We start from the raw sequence: 24,913 nt of genomic DNA on the forward strand, positions 1-24,913 counted from the left end.
TTCCCTGCCATCTTCTTCCTTGTCTCTCCTTTAATTATCCACCAGGCTTCCTTACTGCTCCATAACACCCAGTTTTTGTCTCTCCTCCCCTTTCATCCTGTCTGCTTTTCTTGTGTTATGCGCGAGATGCGGGGAAGGCAAATGGGGGGGAAAAGCACTCTCGCTGCACCGCTGTCACAATAGACTGGTGACTCATAGCCACTTATGTTCCTGTCGCCCTCCTCCCACCAAAAAAACACACACACATGAAAAGAGATGGGGGTGGGGAGAATCAGTGTAATTACAACCTACCTGCCGTGCACTTAGACACACACACACACACACACACACACACACACACACACACACACACACACACACACACACACACATTCCACAGCTCAGCACAATGACCCTGAAAGCATAAGCGTGGTCCCTGTGTAATTTAGTTGATTGTGCTTCGGAAATGGCTTTCATTGACTGTGGCCGTTCACTGCAGCTCACTCCCTGCTGAAACACAGGCGGAATGGGGGGGTATTTGAGGAGGGGGGGGTCACTCGGACGGATTTTGGTTTTGACACCCATGTTGGGATTCTTGGGCGATGACGACAAGGCTCTCCCTCCATCTGCTGGAGGAAGCAGACAGTCGCAGCGCAGCGTGAGACAAGATGGCCGCCCTGTTGTCACGTGCACGCTGAACATGGGGGGGTTGCGAGGAGTCGCCTCATTAGATGCTTCTTTCACTGGCACAAGTGGCATTAACGAGTGTTTAAATCCTGGTGTCCGAAGTCTGCGGCACATTCTAAAAAGATAATGTAACAAGAAAACTACAAAAAAAAAAATATCAGCAGTGATTTTACAAGAATAAAGTCAGAATATTAACAGAAAAAAAGTTGGAATCTGATGAGAAAAACTTGTGATTTCACGAGAATAATAACGTAATGTTAGGTTATGTTATGTAACATTTTAGTAGCATAAAGTTGATATGAAAATATGAAAGAAAATGTTTATTTTTTCTTAAGTCGTAATGTTATGAGAAACTAACAAAACAACTAACAAAATTATAATGTTGGGGAAAATTACAGAAATTGCAGAAAATCTTACAATACTACAAAAATAAAGTCAAAATATTATGACAATAAATTCACAATAGAGTCGTCCCTAATTTATTGCAGTTAATTGGTTCCAGGCCCGACCGCGATAAGTGAATTTCTGCAAAATAGGATTCCATATTAACAAATGGAATATTTTCTTCGTATAGAAAACCTGTTTATGATCTTCAATTTTTTTTAAACATTATTAGAGTCCTGTAAACATTAAATAACACCCCTATAGTCACCTTCATACTCGGATGACCTAATATATAGTAGACATGATAAGCGATAATGAGACATAATAACTCACACGTTAGCATTGGGAAAGTTCCTTGTTGTTGTAGTATCTCAAACATAATATCAGCCTATCGTAAGGATGTCTGGTTAAAACGTGATGACATCGTTTGGAGAAAAGCTGTATCGCGACAGCAGGGCAGCCAGAAGCCAATCAGACTGTGAGCTGTGGCATTGCTTTTGGCACACTTTAAACCCTGCAATCTAACCTACCTCGGTGTTAGTCAGCGAGTGGTTGTACATTTGATCAACTTTACTTAAAGATTTGTCAGATCAACTCACGTTGATGTTCAGACTTGTCTGCACTTTAATCACAGAGGGCTTTTATTGACGCTGATTGCATTTGGTTGAGTGCCAACTTTCAAGCACCCAGTATCACCGGCTCCATTTCATAACACACCTCATACATAGAACAGATCCTTGTTGATCCATGGTGTCATCATAAAAAGAACACTAAATTCATCATATAGCAACTTAACACTAAAAAGGTATACCTAATAAATGTACAAACATGTACCATACAAACTTTTCAAGTTTTCCCATAATGCATTTCATTGGACCAAAGCATTTCATTGGAGGACAAGCAGCATAGAAAATGGATGGATGGCGCAATGCTGCCTCTGTCCACCAGAGGGAGCCATAGGAGCCCAGAGGGAGGCTGACGTCATTGCAGCCCCACAAACTCGTATTGGTACATGTTTGTATATTTTTCAGGTACACATTTTGAGTGTTAAGTTGCTGTGTGATGAGTTTAGTGTTATTTGTAAGATGACACCGTGAGTCACTGTTATGTTGTTCTACTGTTATATATAATGACCTCCTGTGATTTCCAATGGGCTGACAAAAGTTTTTCTCATCCACTGTATTTTGGCAAAATTGAGACGAGCCTTAATGTTCTTTTTGTTCAGCAGTGGTTTTCGTCCTGGCCGTTTTTGCCCAGTGTCTTTCTTATGGTGGAGTCATGAACACTGACCTTAACTGAGGCAAGTGAGGCCTGCAGTTCTTGGATGTTGCTGTGGGGTCTTTTGTGACCTCTCGGATAAGTCGTCGCTGGGCTCTTGGGGTCATTTTGGTTGGTCGGCCACTCCTGGGAAGGTTCACCACTATTCCATGTTTTCGCCATTTGTGGATAATGACTCTCACTGTGGTTCGCTGGAGTCCCAAAACTTTAGAAATGGCTTTATAACCTTTTCCACACTGATAGATCTCAATTAACCTCAGTTAGGTTGTGTTTTAACATGGAGGCTATCACTGTTTCACACAGGACCACGTAGGTTTGGATTTTTTTTCTCCCTTAATAATAAAAAGCTTTGTTTAAAAACTGCATTTTCTGTTCTGTTGTGTTGTCATTGACTAATATTTACATTTGTTTGATGATTTGAAACATTTAAGTGTGACAAACAAAAAAAAAAGAAATCAGGAAGGGGGCAAACACGTCACACTAATGTATGTTTAAAATTATAATGACCTTTGTCTTGCATAACCGAAGCACAAAGTTGTGATCCCAGTTCCAGTGGAAGTATTCCACACGCACGCTCTAATATACAGTATGCGTTTTTTCCCTGTGAACACGGAGGAATCGTGTCAGGTGATTGTTTACGTCCGAAGCAGGAGGACATGTGATCCTTCGCCCTGTCAGTCTTTACATTACGCTGCTTGTGAGTCATTCAGACGCATCAAATATTCAAGGGACACAGTTTCCGTTTCACACAAGCAGGTGGAGGGAAGGGGCGGAGCTTGGAGGGTAAACAAGTTCTTAGGCAGCAAGAGAGAGCAGTGAGGAGACGGCATGCAGGGACGCAAGGAGGAAGAGGGGGATGGCACCCAAAGGTGAAACTACAACCTTCTAGTGGGACATTTCTTTTATTTTAAAAAGGAAAAGTAGGCACATGCGTCTCTCTAACCTCAGTGGGACCACTCCTGGCGAGGCTCACATAACCAGGCAGAACTGTGGTGAAGACCGTGCAGAAAAGCTCCAAGAACCGGAGGAACGCAATGAGGCTGAAAGACAAGGAGACCTGGATGACAACACGGCCTGTGATGGAGAGATGAGAGCAATGCAGGTCAGGCTTGGGCTGTAAAATAAGCTTAAAGACACACTTCACATCATTTCAGTCATGTCTTTTATATCCTCAAAGAAGGTCAGTGACCCAGAAACTTTACAAGAGAAGACTCTGGAAGGGACACAGACACACAGTGATGACCCCCCACCAACAGAGGCAGAGACAACCCCCCCTGTACTGTCACTGCATCCCTCCAACACGCCTGGTAACACACACATGCACACGCACACACGCAAACACACACACGCACACATATATGTTTGCAAGTTGTGTGGTATGAGACTAGAAGAGACAAGATTACAACAGACTAAACTGGGGGTGACCGAAGTGCGGCCCGTGGCTGTTCTTTTAGTGGCACACGCCACATTCTAAAAATTCATTTAACATGAAACTAAAAAAAAAACAAAAAAACAGCAAAATGGAAAAATCAGCAGTAATTTTACCAGAATAAATTTGTAATTTAACAAGAAAAATTAGTAATTTTACGAGAATTATGTTGCAATATTTATGAAAATAAACAAACAACAAATGAAGTTGCAATTTTGGGAAAATTAGGTTGCAGAAAAGGTTATAACGTTAGAAGAATAAAGTCAAAATATTACGGGAATGAAGTCCATCCATCCATCTTCTATGCCGCTTATCCTCACTAGCATCGCGGCGGTATGCTGGAGCCTATCCCAGCTGACTTTGGGCGACAGGCGGGGTACACCCTGGACTGGTTGCCAGCCAATCGCAGGGCACCATTCACACTCACATTCATACCTATGGACAATTTAGGGTCGCCAATTAACCTAACATGGTTTTTGGAATGTGGGAGGAAACCGGAGTACCCGGAGAAAACCCACGCACACACGGGGAGAACATGCAAACTCCACATGCCAGATGCCCAACGGAGATTTGAACCCAGATCTTCCCGATCTTCTGACTGTGTGGCCAACATGCTAACCACTAGGCCAGGAATGAAGTCACAATTACAAAAAAGAAAACTTACAAGAAGAAACGTAGGGCAAAAAATGATATTCGTATCACTCACTAACGTAAGTCTTACTGCGGAAGTACCATTTGCAGCTGGGAAATCCCAGAAAATGTACACTCAAAACTCAACTTAAGTGACGTGGTGTCTTTGAACGCAACCCATCACGGCTCTTAATAACACGGTAGTGTGTGATTCAAATGTTCTGCTACTATTAAAGAGACTAGTGCCAGTCCAGGGGTAAATAAAAAATAGAAAAATAAATAAAAACATTTATTTTAGACCCGTCAAGAAACAGTCCTAATTTTCTGCTTACTTTTTTGGCTGCAACAAATTTTTTTGGGATTATATTGAAGTGGGTTACATTTTATTTTTATCCGGGAAGGACTTCAAAAGACCTCACAAACTGCACTTCAGTTTGTTGTATTCTGTTGTTGTAACAGGTAAAATTTGAAAAGACTCAAACTTGTATTACGCTTGCGGCTCCAGACTATTTTTCTCCAGTATAAGAGGGGCCAAAATGGCTCTTTTGATATTAAAGGTTGCCGACCCCTGTGCTAGTCAAATACATTCTCAGACGCGTGCTATCTTTTAACTAGATTTCATTTTTCAGTTCATTTGGATCCGTTAGTACACTGCTCAAAAAAATAAAGGGAACACTCAATTCCCACTCAAAACTGCTGCGCCGTTATTCAATCTGTCCACGTTGGCAGCAACACAGATTGACAATCAATTTCACATGCTGTTGAGCAAACGGAATAGACAGCAGGTGGTGTCTTTTTCCACTTTAATTGTGAGTGTGACTCCAAATCCAGACCTGCATGGGTTAATACATTTGATTTCAGTTGATCATTTTTGTGTGAATTTGTTGCCAGCACATTAAACGATGTAAAGACCAAAATATTTAATAAGAATATTTCATTAATTTTGATTTAGGATGTGATATTTTAGTGTTCTCTTTATTTTTTTGAGCAGTATACATCCATCCATCCATCTTCTATGCTTATCATTACTAGGGTCGGGGGTATGCTGGAGCCTATCCGTGCTGACTACGGGCGAGAGGCGGGGTACACTTGAAACTGGTCGCCGGCCAATCACAGGGCACAGTCATACTCACATTCATACCTATGGACAATTTAGAGTTGTCAATTAACCTTAATCGCATGATTTTTTGAATGTGGGAGGAAACTATAGAGTACCCGGAGAAACCCCACACAGAGATGATTAATCATGATTAATTAATTTCAAAACTTTTCTTAAAACTAATGTTAAAGTCTTGTCTCGTAGACCCAATGTCATGTCTGGTAACACCCCTCGTTTTCAGCTCTTCTCCTTGGCCCTCGGTCGTAAGAGGTACGGGGTAAGATGAAGAGCTAAGGGGTAGAATTAGGATTGGCCATTAAGTGAATTTGGATATTCTTGTGGGTTCACTTGCTACTCTGCACTATGCATCCAGACTACTGGAGCCTACTGAGGCCTCAATCACTGCACCCACTATGCATTTTTGTTACATTTGTAAAAGACAGAAATGACTGTACTATAAATATTATATAGTCTTTTGCAAGCCTAAAAGTCTTTTACCTTAGGGAAGGGTTGTAAAGAGGATGTACTATGAGCAACTCTTCAATAATTGTTGCTTTCAGTACCTTATCTGGGGTGTGTGCTGTATCTGTGTTCTTGCAGATGGTCCATCAGAACCATGCTGGTACTGCCTGAGGACTCTAGACCAGGACTATCTTCCCCATGCTCAACAGGTTGTCTGAAAAACGAATCATTCCAGTGAGATATTAGTTTGCCAAAGTATAGCTACTTTGTGCACTTCTGTTCTGCAGGACTCGGATCCTTTGTCGTCACTGCCCCCTGGCGGCCAAAAGGTGAGCTACCAGACGGACCCTCGCCCCCACTTCGGCGTAGCCTGGTCCTCCCACTCGACGTGTCGCCCTCTGTGGGGCAGCGAGGGCCCCAGTTGGGGTCAAAGAAGCCCGAATATAGCCGAGCAGACGCACACCTGCCCCCACTGCCACCTGGGCCTGCCTTCTGACACCCTGAGCTGGCATGAGGTGAAACACTTTATTAGGTACACTTGCACAACCTAAGAGGATCCAACACACGGGCCATTGCATCGGATCGGTGCCATTTACGTACCGAAAAAATAAAATGTATGATTGCACCATCAGATAAATAATAAAAGTAAATTAACAATAATTTTACTTAATTATTTTTTTTTGTTAATTAAGCAAAGTGTCCTCCACATTGTTCTGATTGCATATTCAATAAATACAATTTAAAAGACATTTTAATTACCTTGAACACCAAAAAAATAGCATTAATTGCCTGTGCCTGATTCCTAAAATTAGACTTGAAATATAATCGTCTAAATCGGGGTGTCCGGAGCACGGCCCGTGGCAAATACTAAAAATATAATTTAACAAGGACACAATAAACAAAACAAAGCAAAACAGCAGAAGAACAAATTCAAAATATTTCAAGAAAAATATAATTTTATGAGAATAACATCTTAACACGGCTGCACGGTGGCCTAGTGGTTAGCATGTTGGCCACACAGTCAGGAGATCTGGAAGATCTGGGTTCGTATCTCTGTGTGGAGTTTGCATGGTCTCCCCGTGCGTGCGTGGGTTTTCTCCGGGTACTCCGGTTTCCTCCCACATTCTAAAAACATGCTTGTTAGGTTAATTGGCGACTCCAAATTGTCCATAGATATGAATGGTTGTTTGTCTATATGTGCCTGTGATTGGCTGGCGATACCCCGCCTCTCGGCCAAAGTTAGCGGGGATGGGCGCCAGCATAACCCACGAGCCTAGTGAGGATAAGTGGCATAGAAGATGGATGGATGGAACAGCTTAACATTATTAGGAAAAATGAAGTCATTTGTATTGTGTAAAACTAAGAAAGGAAAAACATCAAATTAAAAGCACTAAATGAATACAGACCCACCATCCACCAGAAAAATTATGTCAGGAAAAGGTTTCATTATGGGAATAAAGTCAAAATATGATGGGAATAAAGTCATAAATATATTTAAGTCATAATTCTGCGAAGAAAAAGGACGGAAATGATTTGTGTAGACAGTGGCTCAGGATCCAGAAACTGGAAAGTTGGCGGTTCGATCCTCGCTCCCTCCACTCAGCCACTGTTGTTGTGCCCCTGGGCAAGACACTTCGCCCACCTTGCCTCCAGTGCTACCCACCCACGGCGGTGGTCGGAGAGAGCGTAGATGTGAACTGGCAGCCACGTTTCCATCAGACTACCCCAGGGCAGCTGTGGATACAGATGTAGATTACCACCACCGGTGTGTGACTGAGGAGTGAATGAATAATGGGTTCACTTCATTAGGAAGCACTTTGGGTACCTTGAAAAGCACTTTCTTAAAATAAAATCTGTTGTTGAAACTCTGTAATGTGCATAGTGTCAACTTGCTAATAGCATAAATTCCACGTGGCCACATTTCACTATTTGGAAATTCTATGCCAAATAATCACTTCTGTTACTTTCAGTCCTGTTGTATAAAAGAGCCATCTTAGCTTTAGGAAATGTCTCCAAAAATTAAATAAGTTTGGCTGAGATGGGCCAGTACACACATTGAGTGTAGTCCAAGATCATCAGATTTGGAGGTGAAAGACAGAAATATACGTTTATTTTGAGAAAATGGCACCAATTGGGTGGAATGGCCCGTGCATATAATATTGTAGGCAGTGTGCGTCAAGCATGTACACATTTATGTTTGATTTTGTGTCTTTCCCTGCAGACAAAATGTCTTCTTTTTGATGGATTCAGAAACTGAAGCAAATAAAACGACTCATGAGATGAGATGTGACTGTCTGTGGAGCTTCTCGTCGTTACTGGTGCTAATAAACATGTTTCTTTGCTGTGCTTATTTGTTTGTGTTTTAATGCCCGTGGTGTGGGAAGTCATGTCTAGTAGACACCGTGCACGACGCTCTTTGGGCTATGGGGGTTACGTGGGGTGGTACTGACCTAATTTCACCGGGCACGTGTGTTGGGGGAAGAATACCTCAAAAAATGTACTACACGTACACATTGGCATTCTGTCGATTTAATGCAATTTCTTGTGTCATGATTCATGACATAGTATAATGTTGAATACACTAAATGTACAGTAGCTACAACATACATTGGGTTGCAATATGTGTGGAATATTATTGTATACAAATATGTTGTATTGTAAGAGACTAACAGCAATAAAGTATTATTCCAGATCGTGATTAAAATCAGCATCCTCTTTCTCATTGGTCCACCGCTGCATCGACAGGTCACATGACCGAGCCACGCCATTCCAACCAATGGTGTGGTGTGATCAGCTGACCCACTGCCTTGCATATTGTTGACGCCACCCCCACTCTGCTCTCTCAGGCGCTCCACATTGTTGGCGCGACCTCCCGGCCTGTGTTGTTATCGTGGAGAGACGCTGCGGCCGCTGCGGCTACCGAGCTTTCTCTCCGAGATGTCCACGCCGCTCGACAAGCTCTTCCCCGTGGATGCGAGAGTCGGTGTCCGGCGAGCATGCCCGGGCGCATCGCTGTGTCCTCCACCCGCCTTGAGGCATCCTGACGCGGCTAGGAGCCTGGCTGCCGCGGCGATCGGGGGCAGGAAGATCACTCATCCCGGGAAGGCCATCCTAGCAGGTTCGGGCTTTCTTGATCCGATTGCATTTACGGCAGAGCTGCTTTGTGCAGCGCGATCACAATCTGTTGCTAAGGAGATCCCAGCAGAAGTGGGTCACTAAGGCAGCCAGAAGTGATGCTCATGTAGCATGTGTGTGTGTGTACTGCTAAGTAATGCATTATTAGTCTTACTGGATTTGATGGCAGTCACTTGGAAGTCTCATCTTGTTGGAGTTTATCATTCCTCCAATTTCCCTCCTTCTCTTCATCATCATTACCTTAGGCGGCATAGCAGGTGGCATCGAAATTTGCATCACCTTCCCCACAGAGTACGTGAAGACGCAGCTGCAGCTTGATGAGCGAGCCAATCCTCCACGGTACCGGGGCATCGGTGGGTCACTGAGACGCTCACGGAGGACTTCCTGTCTGGGAATGCCGCACGCCCTAATGTGTGTGTGTGTGTGTGTGTGTGTGTGTGTTTGTGCGTGTTGGCAGGTGACTGCGTGAAGCTGACCGTTCAGGATCACGGTCTCAGAGGCTTGTATCGAGGTCTGAGCTCGCTGCTGTATGGATCCATCCCTAAATCCGCAGTGAGGTGACAACACATTTTGAACTAAGACAGCATTAACAGATTTCCTCAAAAGGCCCAAAAACTCCAATATGGATCAGAACCGAATTGTATATTTTTGGGGTATACGTGAACACTCCAAACGAGTCTTCCTCAAAGCGAATCAAACTGAGGCCACCCCCAGAGATAATCTCAGGTTGGTTCACGGTTCACTAGGGAGGACAGAACAGGGACAGGAAGAGACTCAACAAGGTGAGTAGGAGAGGAAGCTCTGTCCTGGACTGTCCATTGGACTCCACAGAGGAGGACGCTAGCCCAGCTAACATCCATCGTGGACAACACCTCTCAGCCCCTGCATGACACTGGGGTCTCTGTGCAGCTCTTTCAGTGGCAGACTGTTACACCCACAATGTAGGTAGCAGCGCTACCGCAGGTCTTTCATCCCAAAAAGCCATCATGCTGTACAACACTTGCACAACCTGAACATGTGGTATTCTCAGTTTCTCCACTTGCACTACTTTGACTGCCAAAACAGTTTTTGTATAATGGGCACCTGTCAACATGTGCTATATTATTTATGAATTCACATCACTTTACTGTTAAATACCTTCAGTGTCTACATTTATTGTGTTTTGTTACGTACTCGGTGATCTCATACTTGGCTAGGTTTTATGGTATAGGTTTATTTGTATATTATGTTACTAGTAGATTTTTCATAGTAGATTATCTTTTCTGTAGAGGTGTTTGGTATGTTGTGGTTTTTGTGTATTTATGTTGCTGTAACATTTAAATTTCCCCCTTGTGGGATAAATAAAGTACAATCTAATCTAAACTAAGCCTGTTATTTGTGAACACAAAAGAGTTTCAGGGGTGGTCTCATTTAGGTTTGTTTCAGGGTGTTTTCACTGTTTTCAGAAACTAACAGCCCTCTTTGGGGATTTTGTAGTTCTTTATCACCTATTACTGCGGTTTGTTTGGAAAGGTTAGACATAGTAACCAAGTTCAGGAACCAGTCGACAGATCTGGATCAGATAAAGTGAAAGAACGGTGTGAGGAGGACCCCGTTCTTATTCAGGTTCACAGTCAATCTAGACCACATGTGTCAAACTCGTGCCCTGGAGGGTCGAGACGCTGCAGGTTTTCTCTCCAACCAGTTTCTTCAGCAGGTGATTTAATTGATGAGCTCCTTCCCTCAAACTGAAGGTGTTGATCATTAAAATCACCTGCTTTAGTGACTGGCTGGAAAGAAAACCTGCAGTCTCTCGGCCCTCAATGGCACGAGTTTGACACCCCTGATCTAGACCATGTGAACCTGGAGCACTTTTTGTGTTCACATTGCGTGGATTAAGCAAATCGTTTCACGTATGTGTAGTAAACCAAAGTGACACCATCTTGTTGATTTGATTGAGAAAGGGTTTGAATTTGTTTTATCTGCTGGCAACTTAAAAACAAAATAAAAATAAGAGCACCTCAACCATAAGCGAGCGTCCTCATGTCTCCTTGTCCCGCTCACACCCCCCTTGCAGATTTGGCACCTTCGAGATCCTCAGCAACCCCATGCGGGACGCCACGGGCCGCCTCGACAACACTCAGAGCCTCGTATGCGGTTTGGGAGCGGGCATCGCGGAAGCCATCTTCATCGTGTGCCCCATGGAAACACTCAAGGTTGGTGGAGTAACAGGCGAGGGCACAAATGTTGGGTCATGTGACCATTGCGTTGTCCTGCAGGTGAAGATGATCCATGACCAGTGCTCCCTCAGGCCTCGCTACAGAGGCTTCTTTCACGGCGTCAGCGAGATCATCAGAGAGCAAGGTAGGACTTTAGGAAAGGCCTGGACGACATGTTCATCGATCAAACACGGGTCTGGTTTTCCAACGCAGGCGTCCGGGGGACATATCAAGGTCTGACTGCGACAGTGCTCAAGCAAGGAACCAATCAGGCCATCCGATTCTACGTGATGAACGCACTACGCAACTGGTACAAAGGTAAGATGGAAACAAGCTACTTTTACTTGGAAAAAAAAAAGTCTTGGGGGCAGATACAGTTAGCACGATTACACAAAAAGTGCACAACTGATTTCAGCAAAACCTTGTAGTAAGGTAGTGCATAGACCAAGGATATGATTACCTTGACCATTTGAATCACGATGGAACCATTTCAAGCATACTGTTTATCTAATCAGATCTAAGACTTTTGTTGAATACTGTGTGGATACACGACCGTTCATATATAGACTGAGGGAATCAACTGGAAATGAGATGATGGAGCAAATAACACTTGAACAAAGAAGCTGCTATGGATTCAACCAATTTCTCAAAGACTGGAGACTGGAGAACACAAGGGAAGGAAGGGAACTGATTTGCTATAACTAACAAGGGCTTTGACAGAAGTAAAGTACTGAACTGCAGGCCTGCCGACCTTGAAGAAAGTTAAGAGCAGTGCAGGGTTTGCCAATCAGTTGATCTCAATCGACCAGTCAAATCTTTGGGATTTTGCTGGTAGAACCTGAAAATATTAGGAAAAATAAATGCATCATCACATCAATGCCCTCCCTGCCTGAACTCTTAACATGCCCATACGCCTTGCCGCTCTCCAGACACGGACACCGCCAGCCCAGTCCCCGAAAGCCGGAGGTGCCAGCACATGCCACACGCTCGTCATGCAAGCAACAGACGTCGCATGACCTGCACCTCCCAAAAAAAAGTTGTGGCGTCACGATTGTGAAGGCTGACTGTTGCAACGCATCGGTCAGCCATCTGGTCACAACACTCTCGCTTTCCTCTCAATCACCATCGTTCGCCATCATGCAAATAGAGTTGTGGTAACCCCAACGAAGAGCCATAAATCCAGGGGTGCCCAAAGTGTGCCCCATGGTCCATCTGCAGTCCGTGGCTCATTTGTCATTTGCCGAAACAAAATTAAATGCATCCTGCCTGTGTTCATGACTGAGACCAAGGGACTTGGGTTCAAAAAGGTTGGTCACCACTGGAGTAGTGGAACTAATCGAAGTGTGACAACAGGCAGTACTGTAGGTGTTCTGATCGAGTCATCGACACACAGGAAATAACTACAAGTTAACTACATAACATAATACATAAGCTTTACCGATCAGCGTCTCTGCAGTTCGAGTTTTTTTTTTTTTTATTTAAATAAGTGCATGTCAAGTTCCGCCAGAGAGTTTAGATAGGGATGAGACAGCTGGCTTGACGCGGTTTCATATTTTAGCCTTAAAATGGATATATACCTGAGAGCACCAAAGCGTGCAAGTGTATGGAAGGGTCAAAATGTGTGCAATGTACGAAAAATGTGTACATGTTGGCAGGTCTGGAACGGGAGGATTAGATGACGTCCAAGCAGGGACTCATGAAATGTTCGTTCGCAATGTTTATCCCGCGTTTGGATTTCTCCTGAAAGGGGATGATCCAAGAAAGGAAATGCACCCGATCGTCACAGCCATGTTTGGAGCCACAGCTGGAGCCGCCAGCGTTTTGGGAAACACGCCACTCGACGTGGTGAAGACCAGGATGCAGGTCAGTGAGACGCTTTTGTTATTGTAGCTGCAAGGGTTGTCCATATCTATGGACTAATGTTTTGTTTCTCCAGGGTCTGGACGCCCACCGCTACAGGAACACTCTGGACTGTGCCTTCCAGATCCTCAAACAAGAAGGACCACAAGCGTGAGTGACCTTAGATACTTCTCCCGGCGCTCCTTGCTGTGGTTCTAACATTCTATTTTCCTGTTTCAAGGTTCTACAAAGGGACTGTTCCCCGGCTAGGACGCGTGTGCTTAGACGTGGCCATCGTCTTTGTCATCTATGAGGAGGTGGTCAAACTCCTCAACAACGTGTGGCAGACTCATGAGGCGCACTAGAGGGTGTGGAGAGGCCCCAAAAAGGGAAGCACAAAACCAGTGAAGCCTAGTGGAAGCACACACCTTCATGTTGACCATTTCCACCTTTGTGTCAAAAGACATTTCACGGACCAAGCACACTGAGAAGGTGTGGAGGACACTTTTTGGAGTGGCTTTTTCTTTTCTTTTCTTTTCTTTTCTTTCCTTTTTTTTTTTAAGCAATGAAGACAAGACAAGAGAGAAGACCAAACATTGTTAGAAGCTAGAATCATCAACCAAAGTTTTGAACAAGAGTTGCTGGACAGAAACTTGACACACAGTACACTATATGGACAAAATCAGTGGGACATGACATGTCATCCACAAACTTATCCAAGCACATCTTTATGGCCTGCAGAGTGTTCCCACAAAGTTGATGCATAGAAAATGTGATTAGTCATCCCTCGTTTATAGAAGTTAATTGGTTCCAGAGCCAAACGTGATAAGTGAATTTATGCAAAGTAGGATTCCTTATTTATGAATAAAATATTTAAAACAGTTAGAGCATAGGAAACCTATTTACAACCTTCTAAATATGGTTTAACATTATTATAGTCCTCTAGATGTGAAATAACACCCCTACAGTCACCTTTACACTCCTATTACCCATAACAGTCGGCATAAGTAGTCAAAAATAAGAGAAAAAAATAGACTCACACGTTAGCATTTGGAGAGTCCCTTGTTCCAATTTTACTGCCGGTTTCTGTAGTGTAAGTACTTCCTGCGGTGGCTATTGTCTCATTGATGTAACATTACTGACACGTAGTGACCACTGTAGAATGAATGCCTTATATTTGTAATGTAGTTCTTTTAGCCATTTTTATGCTTGAATATGCTTAATTGAGGCCGTAAATACGTATGTTTTGGCAAATGGGCCATACTCAACCACAAAACAGAAATTATTCATTATATACAGTTGTCACTTCCTACATCGCGGTTCCAACATCGTTCCCAACATCGTTCCCTCACTCACGGTTTTTCAAGAGTTAATAAATGATTGGGGATTCGTGGTTGACTATGACCTATTAGTCAAAAAATGTTGAACGGCAAGTCACATGTAATATTATGATCACTAGGCTTCAGTAATGTTACACTGACTAAACATAACGTTACCCTAACGTGCACTGCATGGAGTCAGCCATGGATGAGGAGTAAAAAAAAAAAAAGTGTGCGGAAGTGGTACGTTTCTGGCTTCTTACTTTGTCATTCTTACCCATTCTGTTTAAAACCCGTTAAATTAAAACCAAAAAATTGGAGACTAACTAGTTAGCTCGGTAGCCTGCTATGAATGAAGCAGTGGCAGTCTCGTGTCAGTGCAGTGATCCTGTAGCCTGTGCGCAAGAGTTGCACAATCTGGTGTAAACAAAGGATGGATGATAGACTGACGTCGCTGCCATCTGATCGACCCACATTATATTCGAGATGCTACAAGAAGGAACTTTCCCAATGCCAACATGTTAGATATGTCTTATTATCGCTTGTATATTAAGTAGTATGAGTATAACTGACCATATGGTGTTATTTCATTTAAGGTGGTCGGGCCTGGAACCAATTAACCACGATAAACGAGAGATGATTGACATTTGTCTTTTTTTTTTTTAATGTGACCGAGTAAAGCTGCGAAACTCTAAGTGCGACGTGGCAAGGGACAACTGTGGATGAAAAACAATCAATTAAAGATTCAGGCCTCGAGCTCAGCTCGTCCCACTTTAGTCCATATAGTGTATGAGGTTTTTTTGTTATCTATCATTTTGTCACATGTAGCTGGCACGTTAGCTTTAAGTATTGCACACTTTGCTGCTGTCTTGCCAAGAGTCTCTGCTAAATCTTCATGTAAGCCGACTCGTTCCGCTTTGGGCGAGAATCGGCTGTGAGCGATGCAATGCAAACACGGTGGAAGCTACATTTATTCAGTTGTTACTAGTGTAGTGTGTTTTTACAAATCCTTAATGTCCTCATAAGCTTTTTGTACACTAACGGACGATATGGTGACGCTCTTGTCTCATTCATGTCTGATTTCATGTTTACACGTGCTCATGGTGACAAGGGAACCTGAGAGGCTCAATGATCAAACATTTTAGAAGTTTGGAGCCGAGTGAAAACCGCTCTGCCTTGCACACAAGCCTTCAAGTCCCCTTTTTGCCAAATTGCAAACCTGATCCCATTTTGCATCCTGAGCAGCACCACAGTTTTCAAAATGTTACTTGGTGCGCGCGTGCGTGTGTGTCTGTGTGTGTTGGCGCAAGATGGACCTGTGCGATAGTTACGACTGTTAAAAAAAAAAAAAAAATCAGGTAAACAAAAACTAATATGGAGACTTCATCGTGTGGTACGTTGAAATAAAACAATGGTGTAATTACTAAAACGATGTGTGGCGGAAATGTTTATTTATGAAAGATAGTCACAGCGGGTGTCAATTGGCTTCTTGGCTGTCCAAAAAAAAAAAAAAAAAAAAAAAAAAGGACAAAATCAGCAGGTTCAGGCTTTCCTGCTTTCCTGAGTGCAGGAAGGAGGAGATTAAAGTCTCATTGGCACTGCAAGGGAAAGTGTGAAGCGAGTGGGGGCGGGAATTAGCATCTCACCTGTCACCTTCACATTGTTGAGAAACACACATGCTAGCTAATTCCTCACATTCTGACTGTCACCATGACGGGCTTTCCAACAGTCAAATACATTGACTGAGTAACTTGCAAATATTTCCATGTGTTAACCCTAATTAACCCTTTGACGTACACAGAAAAAGGTGACAGACTGTATTAACCACCTCTACTCCAGATGTCAGGTTTCTTGGCGTGCGACGGTGGTGGGGGACGTGAACATCCAGAAGTTAAGAACATGAGGAGAGGATGTGGCTATCTTCTCCAGCTGCAGACAAACACCACATAAAAAGGGGAGAATAGTTTGTTTTTTTTTAAAGCTTGGACCAAGACAGAAAAGGTTTTAGTAGTTCACGTACATCCTGAGACATTTGTCTTTACCGCCGCTGGCCACTCGTTGACCGTCGGGACTCCAGTCCACAGCAAACACCTGTACATTAGAACACATGAAAGGTTCCTAAACATGTCAGCAGGCTAACCCGAAACATTCAAGCAAATGACAGATCTTTTTTTTTTTTTTCCTATTTCATCACATTTGTTCAGATGTCCAAACTAGCTATCCCATTGGAAATAATCTGTTCCAGGGAACAGAACTGTTGCAATCATAAAAGCTTTGTACCTTCAAAAAGGTACAGCAGGGTTGTCCGAAGTGCAGCCTGATTACTGTTTGTCGCTCACAGCACATTCTAAAAATATAACTTAACATGAAAACTGCATTAAAAAAAAAAAAAAAGAGAATTGTCATGATTTTGAGAATAATGCCGTAATATGAGGGAAAATAACGTCATTTCAATAGCATAAAGTTGAAATAATAAAGGAAAAAACCTTAATTTCTAAAAGTCGCAATATGAGAAAACAAAAAACATTTTTTTTTATTAGGTTGAGGAAAAGTGTTAATATAGACATAAGGTCAAAATTTTATGGGGAGAAGAAAATTTACAAGAAGAAAAAAAATACAGCTGTAATTTTACCAGAATAGTGTCAAAATATTGAGAAAAAAGTTGTACTCTAACAAGAAAAAGTTGCAATTTTATGAGAATAAACTCGTAATATGAGGAAAAATAATTTTTATTTAGTTTCAATGGCATGAAATATATATATATAAAACTGTTGCCAAAAGAGAGACTGTGCAAATGAATAAACTTGCCTAGCTGTAGCTCCCATCCTTTTACACCGAACTTCCACATCAGCTAGCTTCCTGAAATCCTCGATTACGTTAGCATGAGACACGTCATTTAATGTTTGACTTCCTCAATTCTGATTGCTTAGAGGAAGTCTGACGTAGCGCAACAAAGACTGGGTACTGTGTTATTTCTACACATGAACGTGTGAACATTAATCATGTTGATCGTGCACCGTCCTTTGGATGATATCATTGTGTTGCAAATATTGCACGCAGCCAACCACTCTTTTTTTTTTTTTATAAAGTTAAGCCAAACTCTTTAGCCGCCTCTTCTTCACTGGTGCTTGCTGGCTTCTTCTTTGTTGGTGTTCACAGCTATTTCTTCCAATCTGTGAAGTGGGCAATCGGAATAAAAACATTTCAAAGATCCCGGGAGAATTGCAATGTTGGTCTCGGTTCCCATCGATGCCCAACCCTATTTAAGATGCAGCTGCCAGCTAATCATTGGCTGACGTTCTTCCTCTCCAGACTGGAAGCATGCTGCAGGTCCTGGAATGTTGGTTTGGTTCGGTAGTTTTTGTTGGCCGTTGTTTACACATTCTATTATTTAGTTAATCTTGGGATTTGGTTTAATTTAGCACAATTTGGTTTAGTTTGTTTTAATTAAGTACCGTTTGCTTTTGTTGTGGCACTTGAGCCAGGTCAAAACAAAGCACTTTCCCAACCGGGAACAGATATTCAAGACTAGGCTTGGGAATCGTTTTATGTGATCAGGTACAAGTGCCTACGCAGTGCCTGAACCAGTACTTTTAAAAAGGAAAACATAAGTTTCAGCCAAAAACAATGGCTTTTTATTGTTACAGAAGTTTGTGACATGCAAAGCCACACAGGACTACAACGTGCAGATGTCCACGTCATGAAAAGACATATTGTGGAGCACACAAATCCGTGGGGATCAGGCAGCTCTTTGACAGGAGCCAATCATGAGCTATGAGAAAACTCACAACGAGCTTATCAACCCACCCAAATGGCAAGAGGTCATTGCTCAATATAACAGTCTGACTCAGTGTCATCTGAGACAGAAAGCTAAAATCATCACACAGCAACTTAACACTCAAAGGTAGCTAAGAAATATACAATTACCAATACGATTACAATTACCAAATTAATACAAGTACCAATACAAATTTGAAATCCAATACGAGGTTAAAATAAAGGATTAAAAAAAACCTGTCTGTGTTCCTCTGTTCTTGAATGCACCTTGTTCGCCGTGACCATGATTGGTTGTGTCGTGGACAGCACTGGGACGGCCGCATGGGAAAGTAAGCCCAAGCAGGACTATGTTCTAATACCACTCATCCACTCGGTGCTGCGCTACGTACCTGTACGGCAAAATGTATGTGTGGTACTGGAATTGAGCACAACTGTTCGCATATTAAGGTATAAATGAAGAAAAAGAGCATCCGACTGTGTGTTCCTCTGTCGAGACATACAAGACCTTACTTGCACAATATCACCTTCAAGAGCTTGTTGCAGGTGGTCAATCCGCATTCATTTAGCACCCAAAAGAGGCACCGATAGCCACTTACGTTTTTCAGTCTGGTTAATTACAATGATGGTACAGAGCTTAGGGACCCATCCATATTCAAGACTACGCAAGAACTTCAAACCCCGTAAAGTGTCTTTGACAGGTGCTCCGTTGGCCCCTCACCTCATCTGCATGGCCAGGAAGGTCCATGCTCAACTTCCCAGTCTTGATGTCCCAGACTTTAAGGGTGCTGTCGCTGCTGCCGCTCACCAGCAAGCGGCTGTCGGCCGACCACGCCACCTGATACACCGAGCCTACGTGGCCGCGGAGGGACATCAAGTACCTGTCAGAGAACAAGGCGGGTTCACTGATAGACAGATGCAGGTGTGAGAGCATCACCGAGTGGATGAGCGTGGTATTACACAATAGTGCTGCTTGGGCTTACTTTCCCGTGCGGCTGTCCCAGATTTTGATGGACTTATCGAAGGAAGCAGATGCCAGGAGCCGTGTGTCCGGGGAGAAGAGCACTTCATTGACCAGGGCGCTGTGGCCCGTCATCCTGGCCAAGGGCTTCTTCTCCTCTGCTGGATTCCACAGGAACAAGGTGAAGTCATCTGAGCCGGACACCAAGCGCTCGGGGGCGGAACCCTGTGGAACCACAACAGTTTACGAAGTTTCCCAGAGGATACAGACTAACTCAAAATACATAATGTACATACATACCCGGACTTTATTGTATCTCTGCAAGGCTTTGTCTTTCAGTTCCTCCACTAGAGGGAGACGCTTTGTTAGAACACAAAAACAAACTCTGGTTGCAAAATTCATGAAAAAAAGTGAAAACTCACAGGAAAACAGGACATTTGTTGACCTTCGGGTTAGTCTATTATGTAGTTTAATGTATTATATTTGTATTACGGTGGTACCTTGGTTAGTGTCAATCTGTTACAGAAGGTCCGACTCGAACCAAATTTGTTTTCCCCACAAGAAATACTGTAAAGCCAATTCATCCGTTCCAGAAACCACAAAAGTTTACACAAAACACTGGACCGATAATATAAGAATTTATGACATCATATCTATAAATCAAAAATGGAGCCAAAGAAAGTTACATTTCGATAAAAGGTGAGAAACACTATTGAATTCAACGCCAAGGTGTCTGTTTATCTCACTGCCACAGTGTCTTTGAATCACATCATCACAGCTTCAATGAAGGTAAAAGTAACTTTAAATGTTCATTTATCCCTTTTATTAATCATCTATAGGCATTTAAAGTAGTTTTACATACAGAAAACTATCACTGTAAAACTATAAAAACATGTTTTGTGTTCACATTTGTGAGACCTGTGGCGTAACTGTCAGCTAGAACTACACGTATTAACAAGCTACTGTAATAGGACGCCAACAAGGACGTTTTGTGATAAAAATACATTTAGAACACAGTTGGACTCACACGGAGTATTAATAACATGACAAGACAAGCGGCATATTGTTCGATAACCTGAAAATGTATGCAAACCGCGGCAAATTTTTGTGTAAATTTAGACTTTCACAAAAAAAAAAAAAAACACGCTAACCGAGGTCCCACTGTGGTTTTTGTTTGTGTTTTTAAATTCATCTAAAAATAAAACGTCAACAGGGAATTTCATAATGTTACATTATTATTAAGTTCAGTGGAAAGTAAAGGGCTTATAGCACTGATCTGCTCCTGTGTTGTTCTGAATCAAATCACATCTCCACATTTGGTGACCCTCGTCGCAAGTAATACATCGACCGACGACGACGACGACGACGACAGCACAGTTGTAGCAGCGCCGCTCCATGCTAACAAGGCAGCCAACATTGGCGTTTTCTATGCCTCGATGGTTAAGTTGCCCGACTTTTGGCAACACAGCCCCCGCTTGTGGTTTCAACACATGGAAGCCCAGTTTCGACTGTGAGGAATAACACAGAATGTGATGAAGTATTTCCACGTAGTGGCGATTCTGAACCTCCACTTTCTCTCACACCGCAGGAACAGTGTGAAGGAAAATTTTAGTGGTTTTAAAACCGTGACTTTTTCATACCGTGTCACATGTTGAAACCAGTCACCGGCCCATGCCTAGTTTCCATCTTTTTCCCACAGGACTGCAATCTACAGTGTATTTGTAAGCACGGGGGTTATAATTTAATATAATTCGAGTTTTAAAAAAATTAATAAAAAAAGTGAAGAGTACAACAAAACAGGTTTAGAGCTCCAAATGAACTTTCTTCTTCTGTCGCTTCGTTGTCATCTTCGTTGTCCGTTAAACTGTACCGTACGGCCACAACGTGGAAATACTTTGTCGCATCCTGTGTTCTTCCTCACAGTCCGCTAACACCAGCGTTAGCTGCCACGTTGGCGCTGTTGTCATCATTGTTGGTCGACATGTACGTATAAGACGTTTACTCTCCACTGGGCAAGCAACAAACACTTGGCAACAGATCCTAACAACAACCACATGACCAGGACACAGTAGTTTGGGGAAAAAGTGCGACCTGCACATTCACCACTATGAAATAGTAACATAATATTATGATTTTTTTTTTTTATTATTATTTGTTGTGACCATCTTGAGCCATTTCACTGCATTTAGCTTTTTTTTCTAAGAAAATATTTATTGCGCAGTGACTTGAGTTGCAGGATTAGCCACAGAAGACGACTGCATTAACTGCCTCTTATTTATTTAGAAAGAATTTGTTATTTTTGTTATTCATTTTAAATACAAATATTCCACTTCCATCATCTTCTCTTATAGTGTTTATGAAATTACTGCTTTCACTTAATTTTTTTCTCTAACAAATAACACATTTTCAAGCTGTAATTATGGTACTGTGAAAGTGTTTTTTTTTTTTGCCCAAGGTTCCCATACCACTAGAATCTCATACCGGCCCATGTCTAATTGAGAAGGGTCTGATTACTTGCTAAATATAGCATCAAAGTCCAATCCCTACTGCGCCGTAGTTTTATTTACTGGCAGGCCGGGTATGTTATGATGCGTTTATGAGCAGGTAGTGCCAAATCTGTTTGCGGCAGGCCAGAAAACATTCATAGAACATTTTAGTTCGATGGGGTGTCGTGGGATTTTTCTAAATGTAAGACAAGTCTTGGCTCAAAGGTAGTGAAACACTAGCCTATGTTTAAAAATAAATTCCCACTATTTAGTATAGAAACTTGAGTGTTTTAATTTCTCTTGGAAAGTTTCCAGAACGATACAAGAAGTGTTCTGCCCATTCATGACACCGCTGAGTGTATGGTGCATGTGATTTCACCTGCAAGCGTTCTTACATGATCCAGTCAGGTCCTGGGGATTGATGGTGGCAGTTGCCGGTTCAAACGCTCCAGTCCGCAGCACGTAGTCGGTGCTGAGAGCCAGCGTGTTGACCCAGTGGGCGTGGCCTTGCAGCGTCCTGCACTGGACGCCCTGAAAAAGACAAAAACACGTACAGTACAGCACATATTCGGCTGACTTTATCTTTCGCGGCTTGTGGAAGAATTACATCTTTGGCTCGCCACACTTTGACCGTCCTGTCCTGTGACGACGTGTAGAGAAGCCCGTCCCCGCCCCACTTGACGCATGTGACCGACTGAGTGTGTCCCGTCAGGATCTTGTCACAGCGTCCCAACACCGTGTCCCAGATACGCACCGAGCCGTCCTTGGAGCTGCTGGCCAAGTGGCGACACTCTGCGTTGCTGAACGGAGGGAAGGAAAGAAACACTACATTTACGTACACATATGGACAAAAGTATTGGGACAGCCACAGGACATGAAATGCACAGAAAATGTGGCGTTGTTCCCCCACATTTGCAGCTACAAGAGCTTACATGCTTCTGGGAAGACTTTGAACAAGATTTTGGATATGTATCTGTAGGAATGTTGTCCGTTTGTAAGGCCAGAGAGCATGCTCTTCCACACCAGACTCATCCAAACACACAAAAACACAAAATGGGGCTGCCTGTATCTCTGCTTGTGAACACACCCCCTACGCACCTGGTCTGCCAGAGAATAAGAAGATGTAGCAGGAGGGATAAGTGTTGCCAGCTTAGCGACTTTGCTATTTATATATTTAGCAAATGATCAGACCGCTCAAGGGACTAGAAAAGCTGTGGTTAGTTCATATAAAAGAGGTAACATGCGCACAGGTGGAGAGGCTCCCAGCAAAGCCAAGTGATCCACTTGGTGTGTCCAGTCAAGGTCTTCCCGACTTGTGTGCCAGTCACTGGATCCCATAGACATATCTAAAAAAAATTATAAGATAACACAACAAACACTTGATATAAAACGAAGCATATGAGATGGTGTGCGTGCTGGGAAGTCACCTGACTGTTCTTACACCCCGATGCCAGCTTCTTGCCATCAGGCGACCAGGCGATGCTCAGCACCCAATGTGTGTGCCCTGCAATCATTTGTCACAATTCATCTCCAAAACTAATATTTGCATGTACTGTATATATTGGTGTACCAATTTCATAGTGTACCTTTGGCGGTGTGATGCGGCGTCTCTGTTGTCAAGTCCCAAAAACGCACCGTAGTGTCACCTGAACCGCTGGCCAAATATCTAAAAATGGCAACATTATACACAATAAGACAATGCTATGTATCTTTTTGTGGCGGCTGGAGGGTGTTGCATTAAAAAAAATGTGTTCCTGTTGACCTCCATTTTGTCAATTATAGAATGAATCCTAGAAGACCAATTTAAAAAAAAAAAAGAGTCAGGACAATCTCTGATACTTTACCCCACAAAATGCACATAAAGAAAGATCAGTTAACAATGATTTGTAAAGCAACAGAGCCCTTTGCATGTGACACTTACTTGCCAGTGGGACTGAAAGAAGTGGAGATGACCGCCTCGGTGTGTCCCTGTAAGGTGCTGGTGCAGCGGGACACGGCTCGGACCCGGAACACAGCTTGGGGCTGGTACACCACCGGCAGAACCTGCTCTGTTTCCACCCCTAGCTCCTTCACACAGGAGCCCAGACTGGACACAATCTCCGCCTCGCCCCGAGCAAAAAACGCCAAAGGCACCGGGTCCTCCTACACCGAATAAACGGTAAGAATAATACAGTTGGGACTTCGAAGATAAAAAAAATCGTGCAAAACGGGGAAATGCTTGGGTTACTTTTTAGACTTAGTGTGTGCAGCCTCCTGTCGTATTTTACCTTCTGAAGCAGTGCATTGCAGACCAGCTGTAGTTTGTCAGGAGTGATGTCAAGAGGCACATCGAATGGAGAGCCCAGAATCTCTCCATTCTCGTCCTGGAACTGAATCAACAGCCGCTCCACGTCCTCACTCATCTTCAAATACCTGAGATACGGAGATTTTATTATTAAATACGGAGATCGAAGTACACAAAAGACGTTCAACAAACTCACTACTACACTTTAAATAGACTCATATACGTTGAGAGAACACACCAACAAGTCTTCAAACTTGGCAACAAAAGTCATTGCTAGCATCACAAGCTAGCTAGCTTGTGCCCGCCTGTCAAGCTAGCTCAGGTAGCTCGTAGTTTGTTTTGTTTTGCGGCACCAATAGCGGCAACAAAATGATCACCCATTACTCACACACGTCTGTCGTTCTACATTTAACGACAATCAATTATCGCTACAAAAATGTTAACACATTACCTTAGACGAGGAAAACGTGCATTAACTGTGCCCACGTGTGTACGTGTACAGAGATGCTGTCGGACGAAGATGCCCCACGCTTCGCTGACGCCCATAGACAGAGGCCACCAGCGCAAGGAATCATGGGGAAGTGGATTGCGGAAAAGAGCGCCCGTTAAGTCGCTCATTTCTTAAAGTTATAGCATCTCTGTAATTTAATGGCTTATCACTGCTTGATTAAAAGGAACGTGTTGACTTTTTTCTACTCTTTCTCCTGTTAGCCTTTCACCACTTGAAGCCATTCTAAAAGGTAGACATTAAAACACCCATACAAAGAAACCGCAAGAGGCAATGTTATCCATTTGACCAAGTGACTTCTAGTAAGAGTTCTAAGCGTGTAACATTCCTCTAGCCACAGAACTAAACAAGCTGAAAATGAGCGCAATCGCCCCCTATCGAATTGGAGGCACACAGCGTTTTGGCGACCTTGTACGTAAATCTACACTTCACATTGAAGTGTGAAAAATTGAGACTTTAGT

General features: G+C 43.0%; 2 protein-coding genes across 3 annotated transcripts; one reads left to right on the top strand and one right to left on the bottom strand.

Annotated features, from left to right (window-relative positions):
- The first annotated feature begins 8,763 nt into the window (after positions 1–8,763).
- slc25a1a (solute carrier family 25 member 1a) lies at positions 8,764–14,589 on the top strand. Its single transcript, XM_054754157.1, has 9 exons — positions 8,764–9,066; positions 9,329–9,436; positions 9,541–9,640; positions 11,140–11,278; positions 11,342–11,426; positions 11,495–11,599; positions 13,029–13,144; positions 13,218–13,291; positions 13,362–14,589. Exons 1-9 carry the CDS (start codon positions 8,886–8,888, stop codon positions 13,483–13,485), a joined length of 1,032 nt encoding a protein of 343 aa, XP_054610132.1. The 5' UTR covers positions 8,764–8,885; the 3' UTR covers positions 13,486–14,589.
- A 1,284-nt stretch (positions 14,590–15,873) lies between these two features.
- Positions 15,874–24,726, bottom strand: nle1 (notchless homolog 1 (Drosophila)). Of its 2 annotated transcripts, none has more exons than XM_054754150.1 (13): positions 24,396–24,726; positions 23,928–24,072; positions 23,582–23,802; positions 23,247–23,326; positions 23,088–23,164; positions 22,909–23,006; positions 22,268–22,460; positions 22,056–22,191; positions 19,475–19,521; positions 19,197–19,399; positions 18,935–19,094; positions 16,460–16,530; positions 15,874–16,368 (listed from the first exon to the last, which is right to left on the bottom strand). In XM_054754150.1, exons 1-13 carry the CDS (start codon positions 24,560–24,562, stop codon positions 16,356–16,358), a joined length of 1,611 nt encoding a protein of 536 aa, XP_054610125.1. In that variant the 5' UTR covers positions 24,563–24,726; the 3' UTR covers positions 15,874–16,355. The 2 variants fall into 2 exon arrangements, with proteins under 2 accessions (XP_054610125.1, XP_054610126.1); XM_054754151.1 differs by lacking the exon at positions 24,396–24,726 and adding an exon at positions 24,183–24,328.
- Positions 24,727–24,913: the final 187 nt, after the last annotated feature.

The sequence above is a fragment of the Dunckerocampus dactyliophorus genome, chromosome 16 (genome assembly GCF_027744805.1).
Source record: "Dunckerocampus dactyliophorus isolate RoL2022-P2 chromosome 16, RoL_Ddac_1.1, whole genome shotgun sequence".
Classification (NCBI taxonomy): Eukaryota; Metazoa; Chordata; class Actinopteri; order Syngnathiformes; family Syngnathidae; genus Dunckerocampus; species Dunckerocampus dactyliophorus.

Excerpts from the sequence above, each read along its gene's own strand:
- nle1 (XM_054754150.1), bottom strand. The coding sequence starts at position 24,562 with ATGAGCGACTTAACGGGCGCTCTTTTCCGCAATCCACTTCCCCATGAT. Across the intron at positions 23,327-23,581 it reads TCTTTCAGTCCCACTGGCAA|ATATTTGGCCAGCGGTTCAG; the intron begins GTAAGTGTCACA and ends TGCCATTTTTAG. Across the intron at positions 23,007-23,087 it reads CGGGGTGTAAGAACAGTCAG|ATATGTCTATGGGATCCAGT; the intron begins GTGACTTCCCAG and ends AATTTTTTTTAG.
- slc25a1a (XM_054754157.1), top strand. The coding sequence starts at position 8,886 with ATGTCCACGCCGCTCGACAAGCTCTTCCCCGTGGATGCGAGAGTCGGT. Across the intron at positions 9,067-9,328 it reads CGGGAAGGCCATCCTAGCAG|GCGGCATAGCAGGTGGCATC; the intron begins GTTCGGGCTTTC and ends TCATTACCTTAG. Across the intron at positions 13,145-13,217 it reads TGGTGAAGACCAGGATGCAG|GGTCTGGACGCCCACCGCTA; the intron begins GTCAGTGAGACG and ends TTGTTTCTCCAG.